The 22,583-nt window shown below is 38.3% G+C and overlaps 1 protein-coding gene across 1 annotated transcript; it reads right to left on the bottom strand.

The window, feature by feature from the left end:
- Nucleotides 1–14,427: 14,427 nt before the first annotated feature.
- LOC147369183 (olfactory receptor 5V1-like) lies at nucleotides 14,428–21,167 on the bottom strand. Its single transcript, XM_086413609.1, has one exon. The coding sequence runs from the start codon at nucleotides 15,793–15,795 to the stop codon at nucleotides 14,848–14,850; it is 948 nt and encodes a 315-aa protein (XP_086269735.1). The 5' UTR covers nucleotides 15,796–21,167; the 3' UTR covers nucleotides 14,428–14,847.
- Between the last annotated feature and the right edge of the window lie 1,416 nt (nucleotides 21,168–22,583).

Genomic DNA, 22,583 nt, shown 5'->3' with positions numbered 1-22,583 from the left:
TGAGCCACAGTCAACTCCCAGTCTTGTTTTTGCTGACTGTATAGAGTTTCTCCTTCTTTGGCTGCAAAGAATATAATCAATCTGATTTCAATATTGACCATCTGGTGATGTCCATGTGTAGAGTCTTCTCTTGTGTTGTTGGAAGAGGATGTCTGCTATGACCAGTGCAGTCTCTGGTGGCCTGCTGCAGGGTTGGGGGCACTGAATGTAGCAGTACATGCATGGGATCTTTTGAGGGAGGTCACCATTATCTTCATTACCTCCACCTTGGTTGGCCCCAGGTAAATAGCAGGGAGGGAACACAGCTCCACTCAACAGAAAATTGGATTAAAGATTTACTGAGCATGGCCCTGGCCATCAGATCAAGACCCAGTTTCCCCCCTCAGTCAGTCTATCCCATCAGGAAGCTTCCATAATCCTCTTTATCCTTCTCCATCAGATGGGCAGATAGTCTGAAAACCACAATCACAGGAAACTAACCTATCTAAATCACATGAACCACAGCCTTGTCTAACTCAATGAAACTATGAGCCATGTCATGTAGGGCCACCCAAGATGGACAGGTCATGGTGGAGAGTTCTGACAAAATGTGGTCCACTGGAGAAGGGAATGGCAAACCACTTCAGTATTTCTGCCTTGAGAACCCCATGAACAGTATGAAAAAACAAAAAGATAGGACACTGAAAGATGAACTCCCCAGGTAGGTAGGTGCCCAATATGCTACTGGAAATCAGTGGAGAAACAACTCCAGAAAGGATGAAGACCACTCAGGTATGACCTAAATCAAATCCTTTATGATTATACAGTGGAAGTAAAAAATATATTCAAGAGATTAGGTCTGGTAGAATTCCTGAAGAACTATGGAGGAAGTTCATAATATTGTACAGGATGCGGTGATCAAAACCATCCCCAAGAAAAGAAATGCAATAAGGCAAAATGGTTGAGAAAAGAAGAGAAGCGAAAGGCAAAGGAGAAAAGGAAAGATATACCCATCTGAATGCAGAATTCCAGAGAATAGCAAGGAGAGATAAGAAAGCCTTCTTAAGTGAACAATGTGAAGAAATAGAGGAAAACAATAGAATGGCAAAGACTAGAGATCTCTACAAGGAAATTCACGGTTCCAAAGGAACATTTCATGCAAAGATGGGAACAATATAGGACAGAAACGTTATGGACCTAACAGAAGCAGAAGATATTAAGAAGAGGTAGCAAGAATACACAGAAGAACTGTACCAAAAAGTTCTTAATGACCTGGAAAACCACAGTCTAGAGACAAACATGGTGGTGTGTGAAGTTAAGTGGACCTTAGGAAGCATTACCATAAACAAAGCTAGTGGAGGTGATGGAATTACAGCTGAGCCAAAAGATGGAATTTTAGCATCCTAAAAGAATTTGCTGTTAAAGTACCACACTCAATATGCCATCAAATTTGGAAAACACAGTGGTGGACACAGGACACAGGACACAGGAAAAGGTCAGTTTTACATTCCAATCCCAACGAAGGGCAATGCCAAAGAATGTTCAAACAATTGCACAGTTACACTTATTTCACATGCTAGCAAGATAATATTCAAAATACTTCAAATTAGGCTTCAATATTATGAGAACTTACAGATGTACAAGCTGGATTTAGAAAAGACAGAGGAACAAGAAATCAAATTGCCTATATCCATTGGATCATTGAAAATGTAAGAGAATTCCAGAAAAACATCTACTTCTATTTCATTGACCTCGCTAAGGCCTTTGACTGTGTGGATCACAATAAAGTGTGGAAAATTCTTAGATGGGAATATTAGACCACCTTACCTGCCTTCTGAGAAACGTGTATGCAGGTCAAAAAACAACCATTAGAATGAGTCATGGAACAACAAACTGGTTCAAAATTGGGAAAAGAGTATGTCAAGGCTGTATATTGTCAACCTACTTATTTAACTTATATGCAGAGTATATCATGCGAAATGCTTGGCTGGATGAGGCACAAGCTGAAATCAAGCTTGTCAGGAGAAATATCAATAATCTCATATATGCAGATGACACCACTCTAATGTAGAAAGTGCACAGGAACTAAAGAGCTTCTTGATGAAGGTGAAAGACGAGAGTGAAAAAGCTGGTTTGAAACTCAACATTCAAAAAATGAAGACCATGGCATCCAGTCCCATGACTTCATGGCAAATAGATGGGGAAACAATTGAAACCGTGACAGACTTTATTTTCTTGGGCCCCAAAATCACTGTGAATGGCAACTGCAGCCATAAAACTATAAGATCCTTGCTTTTTGGAATGAAAGCTATGACAAATCTAGACAACATATTAAAAAGCATAGACATCATTTTGCTAACAAAGATCCATATAGAAAAAGTCATGGTTTTTCCAAGAGTCATGTATGGATGTGAGAATTGGACTATAAAGAAGGCTGAGCACTTCCGAATTGATGCCTTCAAACTGTGGTGCTGGAGAAGACTCTTGAGAGTCCCTTGGACTGCAAGGAAATCAGACCAGTCAATCTTAAAGGAAATCAACCTTGAATATTCATTGGAAGGACTGACACTGAAGCTGAAGCTCCAATACTTTGGCCACATGATGTGAAAGATCAATTGATTGGAAATGATCCTGATGCCTGAAAAGATTGAGAGCAGGAGGAAAAGAGGGCAACAGAGGATGAGATGTTTGAATGGCATGATTGACTCAATGGACATGGGTTTGAGCAAACTCCAGGAGATGATAAAGGACAGGGAAGCCTAGCAAGATGAGCATGTAGGATCCTTCTGTGTTGTGGCTATTATAAATAGCGCTGCTGTGAATATCGAGGTGCCTTGGTCTTTTAGAACTATGTTTTACTATGGATATATGCCCAGAATTGCTGAATCATATGGTGGACTGATTTTTTTTTTTTTTTTTTTTAGGGAACGTCCCTACTGTTCCCCATAGTGACTGAACCAATTTACATTCTTACCAAGAGTGTAGGAGGGTTCTTTTTTCTCCGCACTCTATGCAACATTTATCATTTGTATACTTTTGATGTTGGCCATTCTTATCACTATGAGGTGATACTTCATGTAGTTTTGATCTGAGTTTCTCTCAGTAGTTAGGGGTTGAGCATTTTTTTCATGTGCATTTGGCCATCTGTATGTCTTTTTGAAGAAATGCCTTTTTAGACTTTCTGACCATTTTTTGCTTGGTGTGTTTTCATATGTATGTATGAAATAACTGCATGAGATATTTGTATCTTCTGGAGATTAATTTATTGAGAGTCTCATCATTTGCAAACTTTTTCTCTCCTTCTAAAGGACATTTTGTTGTTGTTGTTGTTTGCTTATGGCTTCCTTTGCTGTGAAAAAGCTTTCAAGTTCAGTTACATCTTATTTGTTTACTGTTATTCTTATTTCTATTACTCCAGGAGATGAAGCCATAAAAATTTTGCCACAGATCAGATCTCAGTTCAAGATGGTGGAGCAGAAGTGCATGTACTCATCTCTTCTGCAAGAGCTCCAAAATTTCAACTAGCTGTTGAATAACCATTGACAGGAGAATGCTGCAACTCACTAAAAAAAAAAAAAAAAAAAAAGATAATCCATGTTCAAAGACAAAGAATAAACTGCAATGGGAATGTAGGAGGGGCACAAACATGATAAAATCAAATCCTGTATACACTGGGTGAGCAATGAACAAACTGGAGAACAATAATACCAAAGAAGTTTTCCCACTGTTGTGAAGATTCTGAGCCCCATATCAGCGTTCCCAGGTTGGGGATCTGGAAAAGAGACTAGGAATTCCCAGAGAATATGACTTTGAAGGTCAATGGAATTTGATTATAGGATTTCCACAGGACTGGGGGAAAGAGACTCCACTCTAGGAGAGCACAAACAAAATCTTGCATGCATCAGGACCCAAAAGAAAAGAGCAGTAACCCCAAGGAGACTAAACCAGACATACACGCTAGTGTTGGAGGGTCTCCTGTGGAGGTATGGGTCAAGAATGGCCTGCCACAGGCATGGGGGCACTGGTAGCAGCAGTCCTGGAAGCAGCCCCTTGGTATAAATCCTCTTGGTGGTCACCACTAACCCTACCATAGATCCCATAGACCCCGGAGCTGGGTAGCATCAGGTTAAACAAGCTCAACCCCACCTACCACCAGACAATTGGATTAAAGTTTTACTGAGTGTGGCCCTTACCACTGGGGCCTAAGGAAGACCTAGTTTTTCCTGCCACAGATCCCTTCCATCAGGAAGCTTGCACAAGCCCCTTAGCTTCATCCACCCGAGGGCAGACAGAAGAAGTAAAAAGAACCACAATCCCACAGCTGCTAGAATGAAAACCACTACACAGAATGTTAGTCAAAACGAAAATGTAGAAGGTCATGTTCCAGATGAAGAGACAGGATAAACCCCCAAAAAAACAACTAAATGAAGAGGAGATAGGCAATTTTCCAGAAAAAGATTTCAGAATAATGATAGAGAAGATGATCCAAGATCTCAGAAAAGAAATAGAGAAGATGCAGGAAATGCTTACCGAAGCTCTGGAAGAACAAAGGAACAAATAAATAGAGATGAACAATACACTAGAAAAAATCAATAGCAGAATAATTGATGCAGAAGAATGGACAAGTGACCTGAAAGTCAGAATGGTGAAAATTACTGCCAATAAATAGAATAGAGGGAAAAAAGAATGAAAAAAATTCTGGCTTGGATGAAGCACAAACTGGAATCAAGATTGCTGGGAGAAATATCAACAACCTCAGTTATGCAGATGACACCCCTTATGGCAGAAAGTGAAGAGGAACCAAACAGCCTCTTGATGTAGGTGAAAGAGGAGAGTGAAAAAAACTGGCTTAAAACTCAACATTCAAAAAATGAAGATCATGGCATCTGGTCCCATCACTTCATGGCAAATAGATGGGGAAACAGTGGGAAACAGTGACAGACTTTATTTTCTTGGGCTCCAAAATCACTGCAGGTGGTGACTGCAGCCATGTACTCAAAAGATGCTTGCTCCAAGATCATAGCTTGTAGGAAAAGCTATGATCAACCTAGAAAGAAAAGAAAGAAAGAAAAATCACTCAATCATGTCCGACTCTTTGCAACCCCATGGACTATAGCCTACCAGGCTCCTCCCTCCATGGGATTTTCCAGGAAAGAGTATTGGAGTGGGTTGCCATTTCCTTCTCCAACAGCATATTAAAAAGCAGAGACGTTACTTTGCCAACAAAGGTCTGTCTAGTCAAAGCTATGGTTTTTCCAGTAGTCATGTATGAATGTGAGAGTTGGGCCATAAAGAAGGCTGAGTGCTCGAAGAACTGATGCTTTCAAACTGTGCTGTTGGAGAAGACTCTTAAGACTGAGTCCCTTGGACTGCAAGATCAAACAAGTCAATACTAAAGGAAATCAGTCCTGAATATTCATTAAAAGGACCGATGCTGAGGTTGAGGCTCCAGTACTTTGGCTGCTTGATGTGAAGAGCCAACTCACTGGAAAAGACCCTGATGTTGGGAAAGACTGAAGGAAGGAGGTGAAAGGGATGATAAGAGGACGAGATGGTTGGATGTCATTACTTATTCAATGGACATGAGTTTTAGCAAGCTCCAGGAGATGGTGAAGGTCAGGGAAACCTGGCGTGCTGCAGTCCATGGGGTTGCAAAGAGTAGGACACGACTGACTGACTAAACAACAACAAAAACGTATATCATGTCATCTGTAAATAGTGACAGTTTTACTTCTTCTTTACCAATTTGTCCTGTTTTTTTTTTTTTTTTCTCTCTCTAATTACCATGGCTAGGATTTCCAAAACTATGTTGAATAAAAGTAAGAGTGGACCTCCTTGCTTTATTCGTTATCTGAGATTATATGCTTTCAGCCTTTCACCATTGAGTATTAAGTTAGCTGTGAGGTGCTGTCATGTTCCTGCATGCATGTTAAGTCACTTCAGTCATGTCTGACTCTGTGCAACCCTATGGACTGTAACCTGCCAGGCTCCTCTGTCTATGAGATTCTCAAGGCAAGAATTCTGGAGTGAATTGCTATGCCTTCTTTCAGGGGATCTTCCAGATCCAGGGATTGAACCCACTTCTCCTATGTCTCCTGCACTGGCAGGCAGTTTCTTTCCTGCTAGTACCACCTGGGAAGCCTGTACCCACTTTATTATGTTGAAGTATGTTCCCTCTGTGCTTCTCAAGTGGTGCAGTGGTAAAGGTGGTAAAGTTCTTGCCAATGCAAGAACTGCAGAAGACAATCACTGGCTCAGGAAGATCCTTTGGAGTAGGAAATGGAAACCCACTCCAATATTTTTGTCTGGAAAATTCTATGGAAAACGAAGCCTGGCAGACTGCAGTCCATAGGGTGCACAGAGTCAGGCACGACTGAGCAGTTGATTGTGAGCATGTTCCCTCTACACTCACTTTTTGGAGGGTTTTTATCATAAATGAATGTTGAATTTTACAAAAGCTTATTTTGCATCAGTTGAGATGATTTTTTTTATTCTTTAGTGTGTTAACATGGTGTGTCACACTTAATGATTTGTGCATTTGATTATGGTGATCTTTTTATGAATTTAGTTTGCTAGTACTTTTTGAGTAGTTTTACATCTATATTCATTATGAGATTGGCCTGATTTTTTGTGTGTGTGTCTTTATCTGATTTTGGCATCAGGGTGATGGTGGCCTCACAGTATGAAGTTGGGAATGTTGCTTCTGCAATTTTTCAGGAGAGTTTCAGAATTATGGGTGTTAACTCTTTTCTAAACTTTTATTAGAATTCACCTGTGAAAACATCGGTCCTAGACTTGTTTGTTGAAAGTTTTAAAATCAGTTTCAGTACTTGTAATTTGTCAGTTCATATTTTCTCTTTCTTCCTGGTTCAGTCTTAAAAGTTTCTACCTTTCTAAGAATTTCTTGGTTTTTTGTTTTTTTTTTTTTTAGGTTATCCATTTTATTGGCATGTGGCTGTTTGCAGTAGTCTCTTGTGGTCTTTTGTATTTCTGCTGTGTCAGTTGTAACTTTTCCTTCTTCATTTTTAATTTTATTTGAGTCCTTTCCCATTTTTTCTTGATCAATTTGGCTGTAGGTTTGTCAATTTTGTTTATCTTTTCAAAGAACCAGATTTTAGTTTTAGTGATCTTTTCCATCTCTATTTCATTTATTCCTGCTCTGATCTTAATGATCTCTTTACTTCTACTACCTTTGGATTTTGTTTGTTCTTTCTTTGTTTGCTTTAGGTGTAACATTTGATTGCTTATTTGGTATTTTTCTTGTATTGCTATAAACTTCCCTCTTAGAACACATTTGATGTATCCCATAAGTTTTGGTTCATCATGTTTTCGTTTTGTCTCTAGATATTTTTTGACTTCCTCTTTGACTATATCGGTAATCCATTGGTTGTTTAATAGTATATTGCTTAGCTTTTGTGGTTTTGTGGAGTTGTTTGGTTTCTTTTTTCTTTTTGCATTTTTTTCTTATAGTTGATTTATAATCTCAATGGTTTTTGGTCAGAAAAGATGCTTGATACAATTTCAATTTTTTAAATTTACTTTTAGAGAGTAGAGGGAATAAAAAAAGATATATCCATCCCTTACTTTTATTCAAGGACTGTGATATATGTTCAAGAGAAAAGATATGCCTTCATCAAAGTATTGCCAGCCATAAATTTAAACAGTCCAATACTTCCAAGCAGGGGAGAGCATGTCATCCAGTAACTTCATCCAGTTTCAATATTTTTAAAATTCATTTATTCTTTATGGAAGGATAATTGCTTTACAGAATTTTGTTGTTTTCTGTCGAACCTCAACATGAATCAGCCATAGATATAGATATATCTCCTCCCTTTTGAAACTCCCTCCCATCTCCCTCCCCATCCCACCCCTCTAGGTTGATACAGAGGCCCTGTTTGAGTTTACTGAGCCATACAGCAAATTCCCGTTGGCCATCTATTTCACATATGGTAATGTAAGTTTCCACATTTCTGTTTCCATACATCTCACCCTCCCCTCCCCTCTCCCCATGTCCATAAGTCTATTCTCTATGTCTGTTTCTCCATTGTTGCCCTATAAATAAATTCTTCAATACCATTTTTCTAGATTCTGTATATATGTGTTAGAATATGGTATTTATCTTTCTCTTTCTGACTCACTTCACTCTGTATAATAGGTTCTACGTTCATCCACCTCATTAGAACTGACTCAAATGCATTCCTTTTTATGGCTGAGTAATATTCCATTGTGTATATGTACCACAACTTCTGTATCCATTCATCTGTTGATGGACATTTAGGTTGCTTCCATGTTCTAGCTACCGTAAACAGTGCTGCAGTGAATGATGGGATACATGCGTCACTTTCAACTTTGGTTTCCTTTGGATATATGCCTAGGAGTAGGATTGCTGGGTCATATGGTGCTTTTATTCCTAGTTTTTTAAGGAATCTCCATACCGTCTTCCATAATGGCTGTATCAATTTACATTCCCACTGACAGTGCAAGAGTGTTCCCTTTTCTCCACACCCTCTCCAGCATTTATTGTTTGTAGACTTTTTGATGAGGCCCATTCTGACTGGTATGAGGTGATATCTCATTGTAGTTTTGCATTTCTCTAATAATGAGCGATGTTGTGCATCTTTTCAAGTGTTTGTTACCCATCTGTATGTCTTCTTTGGAGAAATGTCTGTTTAGGTCTTTCCCCCACATTTTGATTGGGTTGTTTTTCTGGTATTGAGTTATATAAGCTGCCTTTATATTTTGGAAATTAATCCTTTGTCAGTTATTTCATTTGCTATTGTTTTCTCCCATTCTGAGGGTTTTCTTTACACCTTGCTTATCAATTTCAATATTTTGCAATTTTAAGATCTTGGGTATTATACAATTCATCCATTACAAAGGAATATAAAGACAAACTCTAGGGTTTTACTTCTATTCTAAGAACATTTTTTATTCACTTAATAAGAAGAAACTCAAATTACAATTTTTTAAGTTAAATAAGCATAGAAAATTCCGGAATATTTTTTTCACTTTCTTAAAAATTTTCAACAACTGTTTCCACTATTGGTCAAAGTCTGATTCATGGCAAATTGATGAGAGACCCATTTTCTTCAACAGGATAGAAATTGTTTCCAGATTTACTAACAGAGATATAACCCCAGTATCTTTGAAGAATATTGTGCTCAAGTAAGTGGTAAAATATAAATATTTGGTTATCTGATTGTAAAATGAACAATTTGTTGAATTCTTAACGTTTTATTCAATTTTAAATGATTATCTTAACAAATTCTATGCATTTTGTTGCTATATGATGAAAACTTTGTTATTTCATACCACATGTAAACTTGGAGATATAGAATAAAATGAGGAATAAGAAACAAAACAAGCCTCAAATTTATAATGGTTAAGTAGTTTATTACTTCATTTCTTATTTCAAGTATGCATGGATTATCTCACTTCTTCTAAAATTAAGTAACATATAGTTGACCCACCACAAATATTAACAGCCTTGTATGTTGTGGAATATGTATATCAGGTCATTGCTGAATTTTAGAAAATGTAATTAATTCCAAACAATGTTATCTCAATGTGTTTTACTCTGTTTCATGTGTTCAGTTCAGCTCAGTCACTCAGCCGTGTCTGACACTTTGCAACCCCAAGAATTGCAGCACCCCAGGCCTCTCTGTCCATCACTCCATCACCAACCCATGGAGTTTACCCAAACTCATGTCCATCGAGTCGGTGATGCCATCCAGCCATCTCATCCTCTGTGGTCCCTCTTCTTCTCTTGCCCCCAATCCCTCCCAGTGTGAGGGTCTTTTCCAATGAGTCAACTCTTTGCATTAGGTGGCCAAAGTATTGGAGTTTCAGCTTCAGCATCAGTCCTTCCAATGAACACCCAGAACTGACCTCCTTTAGGATGGACTGGTTGGATCTCCTTGCAGCCCAAGGGACTCTCAAGAATCTTCTCCAACACCACAGTTAAAAAGCATCAATTCTTCGGCGCTCAGCTTTCTTCACAGTCCAACTCTCACATCCATACATGACCACTGGAAAAACCATAGCCTTGACTAGATGGACCTTTGTTGGCAAAGTAATGTTTCTGCTTTTTAATATGCTACCCAGGTTGGTCATAATTTTCTTCTAAGGAGTAAGTGAAGAAAGTAGGGAAAATCACTAGACCATTCAGGTATGACCTAAATCAAATCCCTTATGATTATACAGTGGAAGTGAGAAAGAGATTTAAGGGACTAGATCTGATAGAGTGCCTGATGAACTGTGGACGGAGGTTCGTGACACTGTACAGGAGACAGGGGTCAAACCATCTCCATGGAAAAGAAATGCAAAAGGGCAAAATGGCTGTCCTAGGACGCCTTAAAAATAGCTGTGAAAAGAAGCGAAAAGCAAAGGAGAAAAGGAAAGATATAACCATCTGAATGAAAAATTCCAGAGAATAGCAAGGAGAGATAAGAAAGCCTTCCTCAGCAATCAATGCAAAGAAATAGAGGAAAACACAGGATGGGAAAAACTAGAGATCTCTTCAAAAAAATAGACCTAACAAAGGACCATTTCATGCAAAGATGGGCTCATTAAAGGACAGAAATGGTATGGACCTAACAGAAGCAGAAGATATTAAGAAGAGGTGGCAAGAATACACAGAAGAACTGTACAAAAAACATCTTCAGGACTCAGATAATCACGATGGTGTGATCACTCACCTAGAGCCAGACATCCTGGAATGTGAAGTCAAGTGGGCCTTAGGAAGCAGCACTATGAACAAAGATAGTGGAGGTGATGTAATTCCAGTGGAACTATTTCAAATCCTGAAAGATGATGCTGTGAAAATGCTGCACTCAATATGCCAGCAAATGTGGAAAATTCGGCAGTGGCCACAGGACTGGAAAAGATCAGTTTTCATTCCAATCCCAAAGAAAGGCAATGGCAAAGAATGCTCAAACTACTGCACAATTGCACTCATTTCACACGCTAGTAAAGTAATGCTCAAAATTCTCCAAGCCAGGCTTCAGCAATATGTGAAGTGAAGAGTTCCACCTCATGCGAAGACTTGACTCATTGGAAAAGACTGATGCTGGGAGGGATTGGGGGCAGGAGGAGAAGGGGACGGCAGAGGATGAGATGGCTGGATGGCATCACTGACTCAATGGACGTGAATCTGAGTGAACTCTGGGAGTTGGTGTTGGACAGGTAGGCCTGGCGTGCTGCGATTCATGGGGTCGCAAAGAGTCGGACACGACTGAGCGACTGAACTGAGTAGAGAACAGACTTGTGGACAGATAAGGAAGGAGAAGATAGGACGAATTGAGAGAGTAGCACTGAAGCATAAGCATTGCCATATGTAAAATAGATCACCAGTGGGAATATGCTGTATGATGCAGGGAGCTCAACCTGGATCTCTGTGACTATCTAGAATGGGATGGGGTGGGAGGTGGGAGGGAGGTTCAAGAGAGGGAACATATGTATACCTGTGACCGATACATGTTGTTGCATGGCAGAAACCAACACAACATTGTAAAGCAATTATCCTCCAATTTAAAATAAATAAATTAAAATAAGAGAGAAAAAAAAAAAGAATGCTCAAACTACTACACAATTGCACTCATCTTACATGCTAGTAAAGTAATGCTCAAAATTCTCCAAGCCAGGCTTCAGCAATACGTGAACAGTGAACTTCCAAATGTTCAAGCTGGTTATAGAAAAGACAAAGGAACCAGAGATCAAATCACCAACATCCGCTGGATCATGGAAAAAGGAAGAGAGTTCCAGAAAAACATCTATTTCTGATTTATTGACTATGCCAAAGCCTTTGACTGTGTGGATCACAATAAACGGTGGAAAATTCTGAAAGAGATGGGAATACCAGACCACTCGACCTGCCTCTTGAGAAACCTGGACATGGAACAACAGACTGGTTCTAAATAGGAAAAGGAGTACGTTAAGGCTCTATATTGTCACCCTGCTTATTTAACTTATATGCAGAGTACATCATGAGAAACGCTGGGCTGGAAGAAACACAAGCTGGAATCAAGATTGCCGGGAGAAATATCAATAACCTCAGATATGCAGATGACACCACCCTTATGGAAGAAAGTGAAGAGGAACTCAAAAACCTCTTGATGAAAGTGAAAGAAGAGTGAAAAAGTTGGCTTAAAGCTCAACATTCAGAAAACGAAGATCATGGCATCTGGTCCCATCACTTCATGGGAAATAGATGGGGAAACAGTGGAAACAATGTCAGACTTTATTTTTGGGTGGTTCCAAACCATTTTTGGGGGGCTCCAACATCACTGCAGATGGTGATTGCAGCCATGAAATTAAAAGATGCTCTTTCATGTGGCATAAATACAAATAATCATGCTATATTTGGCATAATTTTGAAAATGACTAAGAAATCAATGACAATCCAGAGGAGGAAGTGATATATGCTTTTTGAGTTATGTAAGACTACCTTATTAGTGATGTTATTACATCAGTTCAGTTCAGTTCAGTTGCTCAGCCATGTCCGACTCTTTGCGACCCCATGAATCACAGCACGCCAGGCCTCCCTGTCTATCACCAACTCCCGGAGTTTACTCAAACTCACATCCATTGAGTCGTTGATGCCATATCATCCTCTGTCATCCCCTTCTTTTCCTGTCCTCAATCCCTCCCACCACCAGGGTCTTTTCCAATGAGTCAACTCTTCCCATGAGGTGGCCAAAGTATTGGAGTTTCAGCTTCAGCATCAGTCCTTCCAATGAACACCCAGGTCTTATCTCCTTTAGGATGGACTGGTTGGATCTCCTTGCAGTCCTAAGGACTCTCAAGAGTCTTCTCCAACACCACAGTTCAGAAGCATCAATTCCTCAGCGCTCAGCTTTTTTCATTGTCCAACTCTCACATCCATACATGACCACTGGAAAAACCATAGCCTTGACTAGATGGACCTTAGTTGGCAAAGTAATATCTCTGCTTTTCAATATGTTGTCTAGGTTGGTCATAAATTTCCTTCCAAGGAGTAAGCGTCTTTTAATTTCATGGCTGCAATCACTATCTGCAGTGATTTTGGAGCCCAGAAAAATAAGGTCTGACACTGTTTCCACTGTTTCCCCATCCATTTCCCATGAAGTGATGGGACCAGATGCCATGATCTTTGTTTTCTGAATGTTGAGCTTTAAGCCAACTTTTTCACTCTCCTCTTTCACTTTCATCAAGAGGCTTTTTAGTTCTTCACTTTCTGCCATAAGGGTGGTGTTGTCGACATATCTGAGGTTATTGATATTTCTCCCGGCAATCTTGATTCCAGCTTGTGCTTCTTCCAGCCCAGCGTTTCTCATGATGTACTCTGCCTATAAGTTAAATAAGCAGGGTGACAATATACAGCCTTGACGTACTCCTTTTCCTATTTGGAACCAGTCTGTTGTTCCATGTCCAGTTCTAACTGTTGCTTCCTGACCTGCATACAGGTTTCTCAAGAGACAGGTCAGGTGTTCTGGTATTCCCATTTCTTTCAGAATTTTCCACAGTTTATGGCTTTGGAATAGTCAGCAAAGCAGAAATAGATGTTTTTCTGGACCTCTCTTGCTTTTCTGATGACCCAGCAGATGTTGGCAATTTGATCTCTGGTTCCTCTGCCTTTTCTAAAACCAGCTTGAACATCTGGAAGTTCATGATTCATGTACTGCTGAAGCCTGGCTTAGAGAATTTTGATCATTACTTTACTACGGTGTGAGATGAGTGCAATTGTGTGGTAGTTTGAGCATTCTTTGGCATTGCCTTTCTTTGGGATTGGAATGAAAACTGACCTTTTCCTCACTTAGTGGTTAATAGACAGAATCCAGATAAGAGAAAGCCAGAAGGCACTTATGTGACAGAGTGAAAAAGAGAATCAGAAATGCAGAGATTTGGTGACATACTAATTGTGATCACCAGACTGGGCACTAAATTTTGAAAGCTATCAGGTTATCCAGGATGGGGAAAATTATTAAGAAAATTATACATGACTTCTGACCTTAAAGCAGTAGGAGATAAAGAAAATGTTCCTATCTCTACATGTGACAAGAAAAGGGAATGCACTGAAAATGATGGGCTATCTACAGTCAGAAACTATAGCTGTCTAGGCAAACGGAACAAAACTACTGGACTTTAAGGCAAAGCAAAGTTTAGTTTTATGAGTTTCAGTCTAAGTAGCAGAGTAAAATTTATAATAAAATACAAGGTAGCTAATAGATGTGCTTGTGTGTGTGTGTTTGTGTCTATGTAAATGACCATGTTGATGCTAAGATGAGAATAATACAGTGAGCTGAATTAAATATCTAAATCAGAGACAGAAAAAACTAAATGCACTCCTAGAGGGCACAGGCAGAACTGAGAATGGAAAGGCTCATAGGAAAATACAGAGAAACTGAGAAATACAGAATAAGTGGAAGCTAAAATTGAAGAGGAAGAAGAATGAAATGAAAACACTAAGGATAAATGTCATAACATAAGGATACTTTATTTGTAGTCTATTAAATAAAGGAAAGAAATATAGATACCATTTATACATAAATATAGATTCAAAAAAGATAAAAATACAGATATATAGATATGAATATGATAATAGATCTAAGTTAACTTAGGTTCCATTTATACCTGTTACATTGTGTAATTATTAACAGTTCTATGCTTCCTTTCAGAAAATATCAACTTTTGGATGATAAAATTAATGTTTCTAGTTCAGGAAGATAGTGATATATAGATTAGACATAACTAATGTTATACATGTGTATAAAAATTTCTATGTGTAGACAAGTTTGCATTCCATACACACTTACCTTAATTGAAAATTATTCTATGAATTATTTCTATGAAATCATCATATATTGAGCTTTGAGTCATTTGCTTTTAATATTATACTTGCAGTGAATATACTCTATGACATAAGACTCTTCTGAGTGCTCCTTTCACTTCTGTATTTCTCAAGCTGTAGATCATGGGGTTTAACATTGGAGTAATAATTCCATATAACATGGAAATGAGTCTATCTCTTGCTGGGAAGTGTTGACTGGAATAGGGGCGTACATAGGTAAATACTGTCGTGCCACCAAATAAACAAACCACCAGAAGGTGGGAAGCACATGTGGAAAAGGCTTTATGCTTCCCACCTGTGGACTGAATCTTTAGGATGGCAGATACAATGTAGAAATATGAGATAAAAGTAACCAAAAAGGAGCTGATCCCCAAGATACCTCCTTCCACTAAAATAAGCATTTCTGCCACATAAGTGGATGAGCATGAGAGGACCAGCACTGGTGGGATGTCACAGTAGTACTGGTTAACTTGGTTAGACTTGCAGAAAGAAAGGTGGAACATAGATACTGTATGAAGGAGGGAATTGAGAAATCCTGCTGTCCAGGTCCCAGCAGTCAGCTTGACACAGCGAACCTTGGTAATGATGAGGGTGTAACGAAGAGGGAAACAGATGGCCACATACCTGTCATAAGCCATGACAGAGAGAAGGAAGACTTCAGTCCCCACAAGGGCCACCAGAAAATAAAGTTGCAAAGCACATCCAGTGAAGGAAATACTGTGCTTCTCAGTCAAGAGGTTCTCCAGCATCTTGGGGACAGTAACTGATGGGCAGAAGATGTCTAAGAGGGACAAACTTGCCAAAAAGTAATACATGGGTGTGTGCAGTTTTTTTTCAGTTCCAATGGCCAAGAGAATGGCCCCATTTCCCCCCACCGTGACCTGATAGATGATGGTAAAGACCACAAAGAGAGGGTAGCGCACCTCTGGGCGATCAGAAAGCCCTATGAGGATAAAATGAGTCACTGTGGTTTGATTGTAGGCATCCATCTCCTCTGTCTACAGTGGTCTTTCTGGAGGAAGTGTAACAAACAAAAACAGATTAGAGCAAAAAGCCCAAGAGGCAAGCAATGAGAAATTCTTACATGATAGCTGGTGAGCAGTTGTTGGTAAAGTATGTTAAAATTATATTTTAATTAGAGATTTTGATTATTATGTGTGTGCATTCAGGCAAGTCCAACTCTTTGAGATGCTATAGACTGAAGCCCCTCAGGCTCCTCTATCCACGGGATTCTCCAGGCAAGAACACTGGAGTGAGTTGCCATGCCCTCCTCCAGGGGATCTTCCAGATCCAGGGATCAAACCCACATCTCTCATGGCTCCTGCATTGCAGGTGGATTCTTTACCCCTGAGCCACTGGGGAAGTCCTTTGATTATTATAACTACTATTTTAAAATCTCCTGTTTTCATAATCTTGAAAATTCATTCTCTGTTCCTTTTCAAAAGCAAGCCCTCTGAGAAACTAACAACAACAACAACAAAGAATCAAAATTTGCCTTCCATTAAACCACTGTGGACCTGTTTGGGATTTCACAGTTCAGTGAAACTAAGACGTGCTTCCCACACCTCCTTGGGCATTTACCTTATTTTTCCTATATTATCTGAGTGTGTACAATTTTATGCACAATCTCAGTATAAACTACCTTGGAGTTAGAAGCAGTGTATTATTCCTTGGTATATAAATTTTAATAAATGCTAGAAACTTGAAAACATATTGTATACAAACATTCATCCAAATAACTGTTGAGTAAAGGAATGAACAAAGGTATCCTACATTGTGGGCGTATTTTTTATCGCCTGAGCCATCAGGGAAGCCCAAAGGAATGAATGTCTGACAAAGTGTTTCTATAAGTAAAAAATAAATATGGAGATGTTTTCATAACTTCAAAATCATAATAATTTAAATATCAACATTAATATGTATTCTCCACAGAAATTATAGTGAAAGTTGCTCAATCGTGTCCAACTCTTTGCGATTCCATGGACTATAGAGTCCATGGAATTATCTAGGCCAAAATACTGGAGTGGGTAGCCTTTCCCTTCTCCAGGGGATCTTCCCAACTCAAGGATCGAACCCAGGTCTCCCGCATTGCAGGTGGATTCTTTACCAGCTGAGCCACAAGGGAAGCCCACAGAAAGTATACTTCAATAAAATTAAATTTGCCTACAAAATATAAATTAAACCTGGTCTGATAAGGTCTGAGCTTCCCAGGTAGGGCCAGTGGTAAAGAACTCGCCTCTCAATGTTGAAGACATAAGAAACGCAGGTTTGATCCCTGGGTGGGGAAGATCTGCTGGAGGAGGGCATGACAACCCACTCCAGAATTCTTGCTGGAGAATCCCCATGAACAGAGGAGCCTGGAGGGTTACAGACCCTAGAGAGTAGGACACGACTGAAGCAACTTAGCATGCACACATGCTCAGAGGGTCTGAATGTGAGCCTAACATGAACCAAACATATTCATTAATAATAATTTTTCTTTTTAAAATTTAAATAAATCATTATGTGTATATGAATATTTAAAGAAATGGGGTTCCAGATTTATATATTCTTGAACATATTGGCAGTACTAATTATTCTTTAATTCTCTAATTTTAATTGCATGGATATTAACAGTCCACATAATCATAGTGTTTATGATATTTACAAAAAATGATTTTAGTTGAAGATTTACAAATCAATACCTCTGTGGATTTTTTTGTCACTTTGAAATTAACTTTTTTTTATATATGTGTAACAGAAAAACTTGATTAGAAAATAAAATGCAAAAGTCATTTTCAGTGGTTCCCCCTTCCTCAACATTTGTTTTGCCTACTGGACATTCTTAATGATTTCTTTACTGAGATAATATATATTAGTAGAAATGATACAATTTATGCAATGATTTATTTATACATGTGAAATGTACACACATTTATTTATACATGTGAAATGAAATTATTTTCTGCCATTTTTTTCCCATGCAATATTTAAATAAAAATCTTTGAGACACTTTGGGAGATGTTTTTTCTCTTTCTACAAGCAGCACCAGATCTGTACCATGCTTGAGAGGAAAAAAAAGAGGGAGAGAAACTATCAATAATTCTCAAACCATGAAATTTAGGAAAGAAAATTCTGATAATAACTACAAAGTGTCTGGATACTGTTATTCAATCAATAGAAGATGTTTAATAAGAAAAATATCAAAACAACAGCGTCTACCATGTCAGTTCTCAAATTCTCAAATTTTCAATATTTTACTGCACTGTTCAATTTCAGTCTACACCTTAATAAGGTTAATAGTTTTAAAATAATATTCAATTTATGAAACTTTTGAAGACACTTTATAAGAAAATCAATATCTTGAGATATTAACTTCTATGCTAAGTACTCATTTTTCTTTATACCCACACTTACTAATTTGACTAATTCTTTTAGTGAGGATTATGAAAAATAAGTCAAAAACATTCTGACAGACACATAAGGTAGTTCTACATCAGGATATATAATCAACATGCATCTTTTAAAATATAAGGTTTTCCCTAAATTTTGTACTTTATCATTTAAGTTTGTTAAATCAAGCTTAGGTTCTTGGCACATAGAATGCAGAATTTGTTAATGTGTGGAAGAAACTTTTGCTCATGTGAACAATACATGTCTTAAACCAAACATAATTAAAGCTTAGGTATTTCTCATCTAATTAGAAAATAAAAGTGTTTTTTTTTTAATAATACATTGCTGAGGAAGAGGTTCTATAACATTTCTTATTAACCCAAGAGACTGGTAGCAGTATATTAGAAAATGAAAGAAATTCTTAGAAAATAGTCTCACTTGCTATCTGAAATTAATTGGTATAAATATAAGCAAATGAGTTTTTTTAAGAATCCAGGTTAAAATGAGTTTTTTATCATAAACAGCCAAATAATGAGAACTGGAAGTAGAAATGAGTGGCTTAAACTTAGCCTTTTCTGGGAAATTGTCCAGAAATCAACCTTTCTTATTATATTTGCATATGATGTAATCAAGTGTACAAGCTTTTTTCTTTAGCAGTTATTTGATGATTCCAATATATAGAAAAAAAGAAAATTAGTTAATTAAGCAGGAATAATCACTTTAAAATATTACATCTTAAGATAATTGAAAATTTATAATTATAATCAAGTTATATATCAATATCAAAGAAAAATTACATTTAAACAGAATTTTTTGTTAAAGATATATTGCTAGGGAAGTTCTATAACCATTTTTAACTCATGAAGTGACAGCTAATAAACTAAAGAAATAAAAAATATATATCCTTCACCAAGTTTTATCTGCTTTGTGACATCTTTGTTGCCTGTAGAGCTCATGGACCTAGCTTTCTAGAGAACATACATTCATGTCTATGTGTCAGAAACATTGATTAGATAGAGCAGCATTTCCCATAGAGAGGTTTTGGTTACACACTTGTGTCGGAATGCACAACTTTCAGGAATGAAATTAAACAATTTAAAACCTTAATAAAAATACTCATTTTATAATATTTGAAATTTATCACTTTATCTTACCCATCTAGCATTTAGTTTTAACTAATTTTTAACATGTGTGCATATTCTCACCATATTAACATTTTTACAAACATCCTATTTTATCTTAGCTTTAAAAGTCTAGAATTTTACAACTTTCTAGCCTTTTCAGCAGACTCATTACACATATGTACATTCACTAAGAAGAAAGTAAAATGACCTAACACGCCTCCCCACCAACCCACCCACCACCAAAGCTCAGTAAATTAAAGCAAACTACCCAGGTCTATGGACTTCCCTAGTAGCTCAGAGAGTAAAGAATCTGTCTGCAATGCAGGAAACCCAGGTTTGATCCCTGGGTTGGGAAGATCTCCTGGAAAAGGGAATGGCAAACTACTCTAGTATTCTTGCCCAGAAAATTCCACAGACAGAGGAGTCTGGCAGGCTACAGTCCATTGGGTTGCAATGGACTCACTAGTGAGTGACTAACACTTTTACCCACATCTATATAATATGCATTCTGCAATTTATTCTATGATTTATATTGTGCCCTCCTCTTCCTTAGGGAGGATAAAACAATAATAAGGACTATGGAGAATGTATACTTTTCTTCTTCATAATCTCATTTATTACCTACCTAAAAATGGACACCTGTTAAAAATAATGGACACTTATTAATAGTAATAGGCTTTTACTGTATAATTAGCCAATTTAATCTAAGTTGAAAAAGAAGTTACAATATATAAGAGTGAAAATTTTGTTTCTTGTAACTGTCTAGAATACAATTAAATAAAATATTTTCCAGGAATTAAACTGCCAGATAAAAGTGAGGAAGTTAGTGTTACTGAATTTTTTCTGCAATCAGAGTAATCATTTCAGCAAAATATGAGTATATAATCTACTTGCTATAATTTGCATTTTCAAGATAGATAAAGTTTTACACTACATGCATGCATTAAACATATTTTTTATGTTGCTAAGACTGCCCAGCTGAAAAGTTGTTTCTTATAACCATTTGGCTTAAGGCTCAGTATTCAGAAAACTAAGATCATGGCATCTGGTCCCACCATTTTATGGCAAATAGATGGGGAGACAATGGAAACTGCGACAGACTTTATTTTGGGTGCTCCAAAATCACTGCAGCCATGAAATTAAAAGACGCTTGCTCCTTGGAAGAAAAGCTATGACCAACCTGGAAAGCATATTAAAAAGCAGAGACATTATTCTGCCAACAAAGGTCCATCTAGTCAAACCTATGGTTTTTCCAGTAGTCATGTATGGATGTGAGAGTTGGACTATAAAGAAAGCTGAGCGCTGAAGAATTGATGCTTTTGAATGGTGGTGTTGGAGAAGACTCTTGAGAGTCCCTTGGACTGCAAGGAAATCCAAAAAGTCCATCCTAAAGGAAATCAGTCCTGAATATTCATTGGAAGGACTGATGCTGAAGCTGAAACTCCAGTACTTTGGCCACCTGACTGACTCCTTAGAGAAGACTCTGATGCTGGGATAGATTGAAGGCAGGAGGAGAAGGGGACACAGAGGATGAGATGGCTGGATGGCATCACCGACTCAATGGACTTGAGTTTGGGCATACTACGGGAGTTGGCGATGGACAGGGAGGCCTGGCATGCTGCAGTCCATGGGATCGCAGAGTTGGACACGACTGAGCAACTGAACTGAACTGAGACTCAAATTGCATGGAATTTCAAACTTATTTCAACCTATAAGTACAAACTCAATTTTCTAGAATAATGGTTTTAATTTTAAAAATTCAGATATATACATTTCAAAAACATTTGTGGATATTATGTGTGTTTGGGGCTTCTCTGGTGGCTCAAATGGTAAAGAATCTGCCTGCAATGCTGGAGACCTGGGTTAGATCCTTGGGTGGGGAAGATTCTCTGGAGAAGGAAATGGCTATCCACTCCAGTATTCTTCCCTGGAGAATTCCATGGACTGAAGGGTTACAGTCCATGGGGTCACTAGTCGAACATAACTGAGCAACTCATACTTTCATTTTCAATGTGTGTTTAGTGAATACAGGTGAGGGGTATACAGATGTTCATCATACAAAATTCATCATAAATGTACATTCATCATACAAAATTTCAATTTTTGTATAACTTTGTAACTTTTCAAAACAAAATGTTGGGGGAAAATCAAGCACAAACATAAAACATGACACAGGATAAAATCAGTTTTGCCATCTAACCTGATATTCACATGCCTACTCAACCATTCTGTTATTGTGAAATAGCAACTACTTTTAGCTCTATGCTGCTTTCTTTTGGAGATAGACTTTTCCCATTTACTCAGAGTAATTTGGTTACATGGACTTCTCTGTTTGCTTTTTCCTTTTTTTCTTTAGTTTGTTTACTGAGGATTTGGAAGGTCTGTAATCTCTTTTTAGACCTTTGCATGGTTTCTGTTGTACTTTACAAAATAAATTTTAACCTAAGTTGATTTATATGTTACCCTCATCTTTTAGACTTTGAATAACAGAGATGGATAGTCTGTTAAGAAATAATATGGAAACGCCTATTCAGTCAGTCAGTTGAGTCACTCAGTTGTGTCTGACTCTTTGTGACCCCCAAGGACAGCAGCAGCCAGGCTTCCCTGTCCATCACCAACTCCAGGACCTTGCTCAAACTCATGTCGATGGAGTTGGTGATGCCTTCCAACCATCTCATCCTCTCTCCCCTTCTCCTCCTGCCTTCAATCTTTCCCAGCATCAGGGTCTTCTATAATGGGTCAGCTCTTTGCATCAGGTGGCCAAAATATTGGAGCTTCAGCTTCATCATCAGTCCTTCCAATGAATAGTCAGGACTGATTTCCATTAGGATTGACTGCTTTGATCTTCTTGCAGTCCAAGGGACTCTCAAGAGTCTTCTCCAACACCACAGTTCAAAAGCATTAATTCTTCCGGTGCTCAGCTTTCTTTATGGTCCAACTGTCACATCCATACATGCTGCTGCTGCTAGTCGCTTCAGTTGTGTCTGACTCTGTGCGACCCCATAGATGGCAGCCGACCAGGCTCCCCCGTCCCTGGGATTCTCCAGGCAACAACACTGGGGTGGGTTGCCATTTCCTTCTCCAATGCATGAAAGTGATGTCACTCAGTCATGTCCGACTCTTCGCGACCCCATGGACTGCAGCCTACCAGGCTCTTCCGTCCATGAAATTTTCCAGGCAAGAGTACTGAGTGGGATGCCATTGCCTTCTCCTCATTCATACATGACTACTGGAAAAAGCACAGTTTTGACTAGATGGACCTCTGTCAGCAAAGTAATGTT

This window comes from Bos grunniens, chromosome 7 (genome assembly GCF_055505025.1).
Source record: "Bos grunniens cultivar Pamir isolate PY7600 chromosome 7, Bosgru_T2T1.0, whole genome shotgun sequence".
NCBI classification, from domain to species: Eukaryota; Metazoa; Chordata; class Mammalia; order Artiodactyla; family Bovidae; genus Bos; species Bos grunniens.
Note: the sequence above shows the minus strand (reverse complement) of the source record. Positions and strands in the feature narration are given on the sequence as shown.

Bases quoted from the DNA above. Each gene is read 5' to 3' on its own strand.
- LOC147369183 (XM_086413609.1), bottom strand. From the start codon at position 15,795: ATGGATGCCTACAATCAAACCACAGTGACTCATTTTATCCTCATAGGG.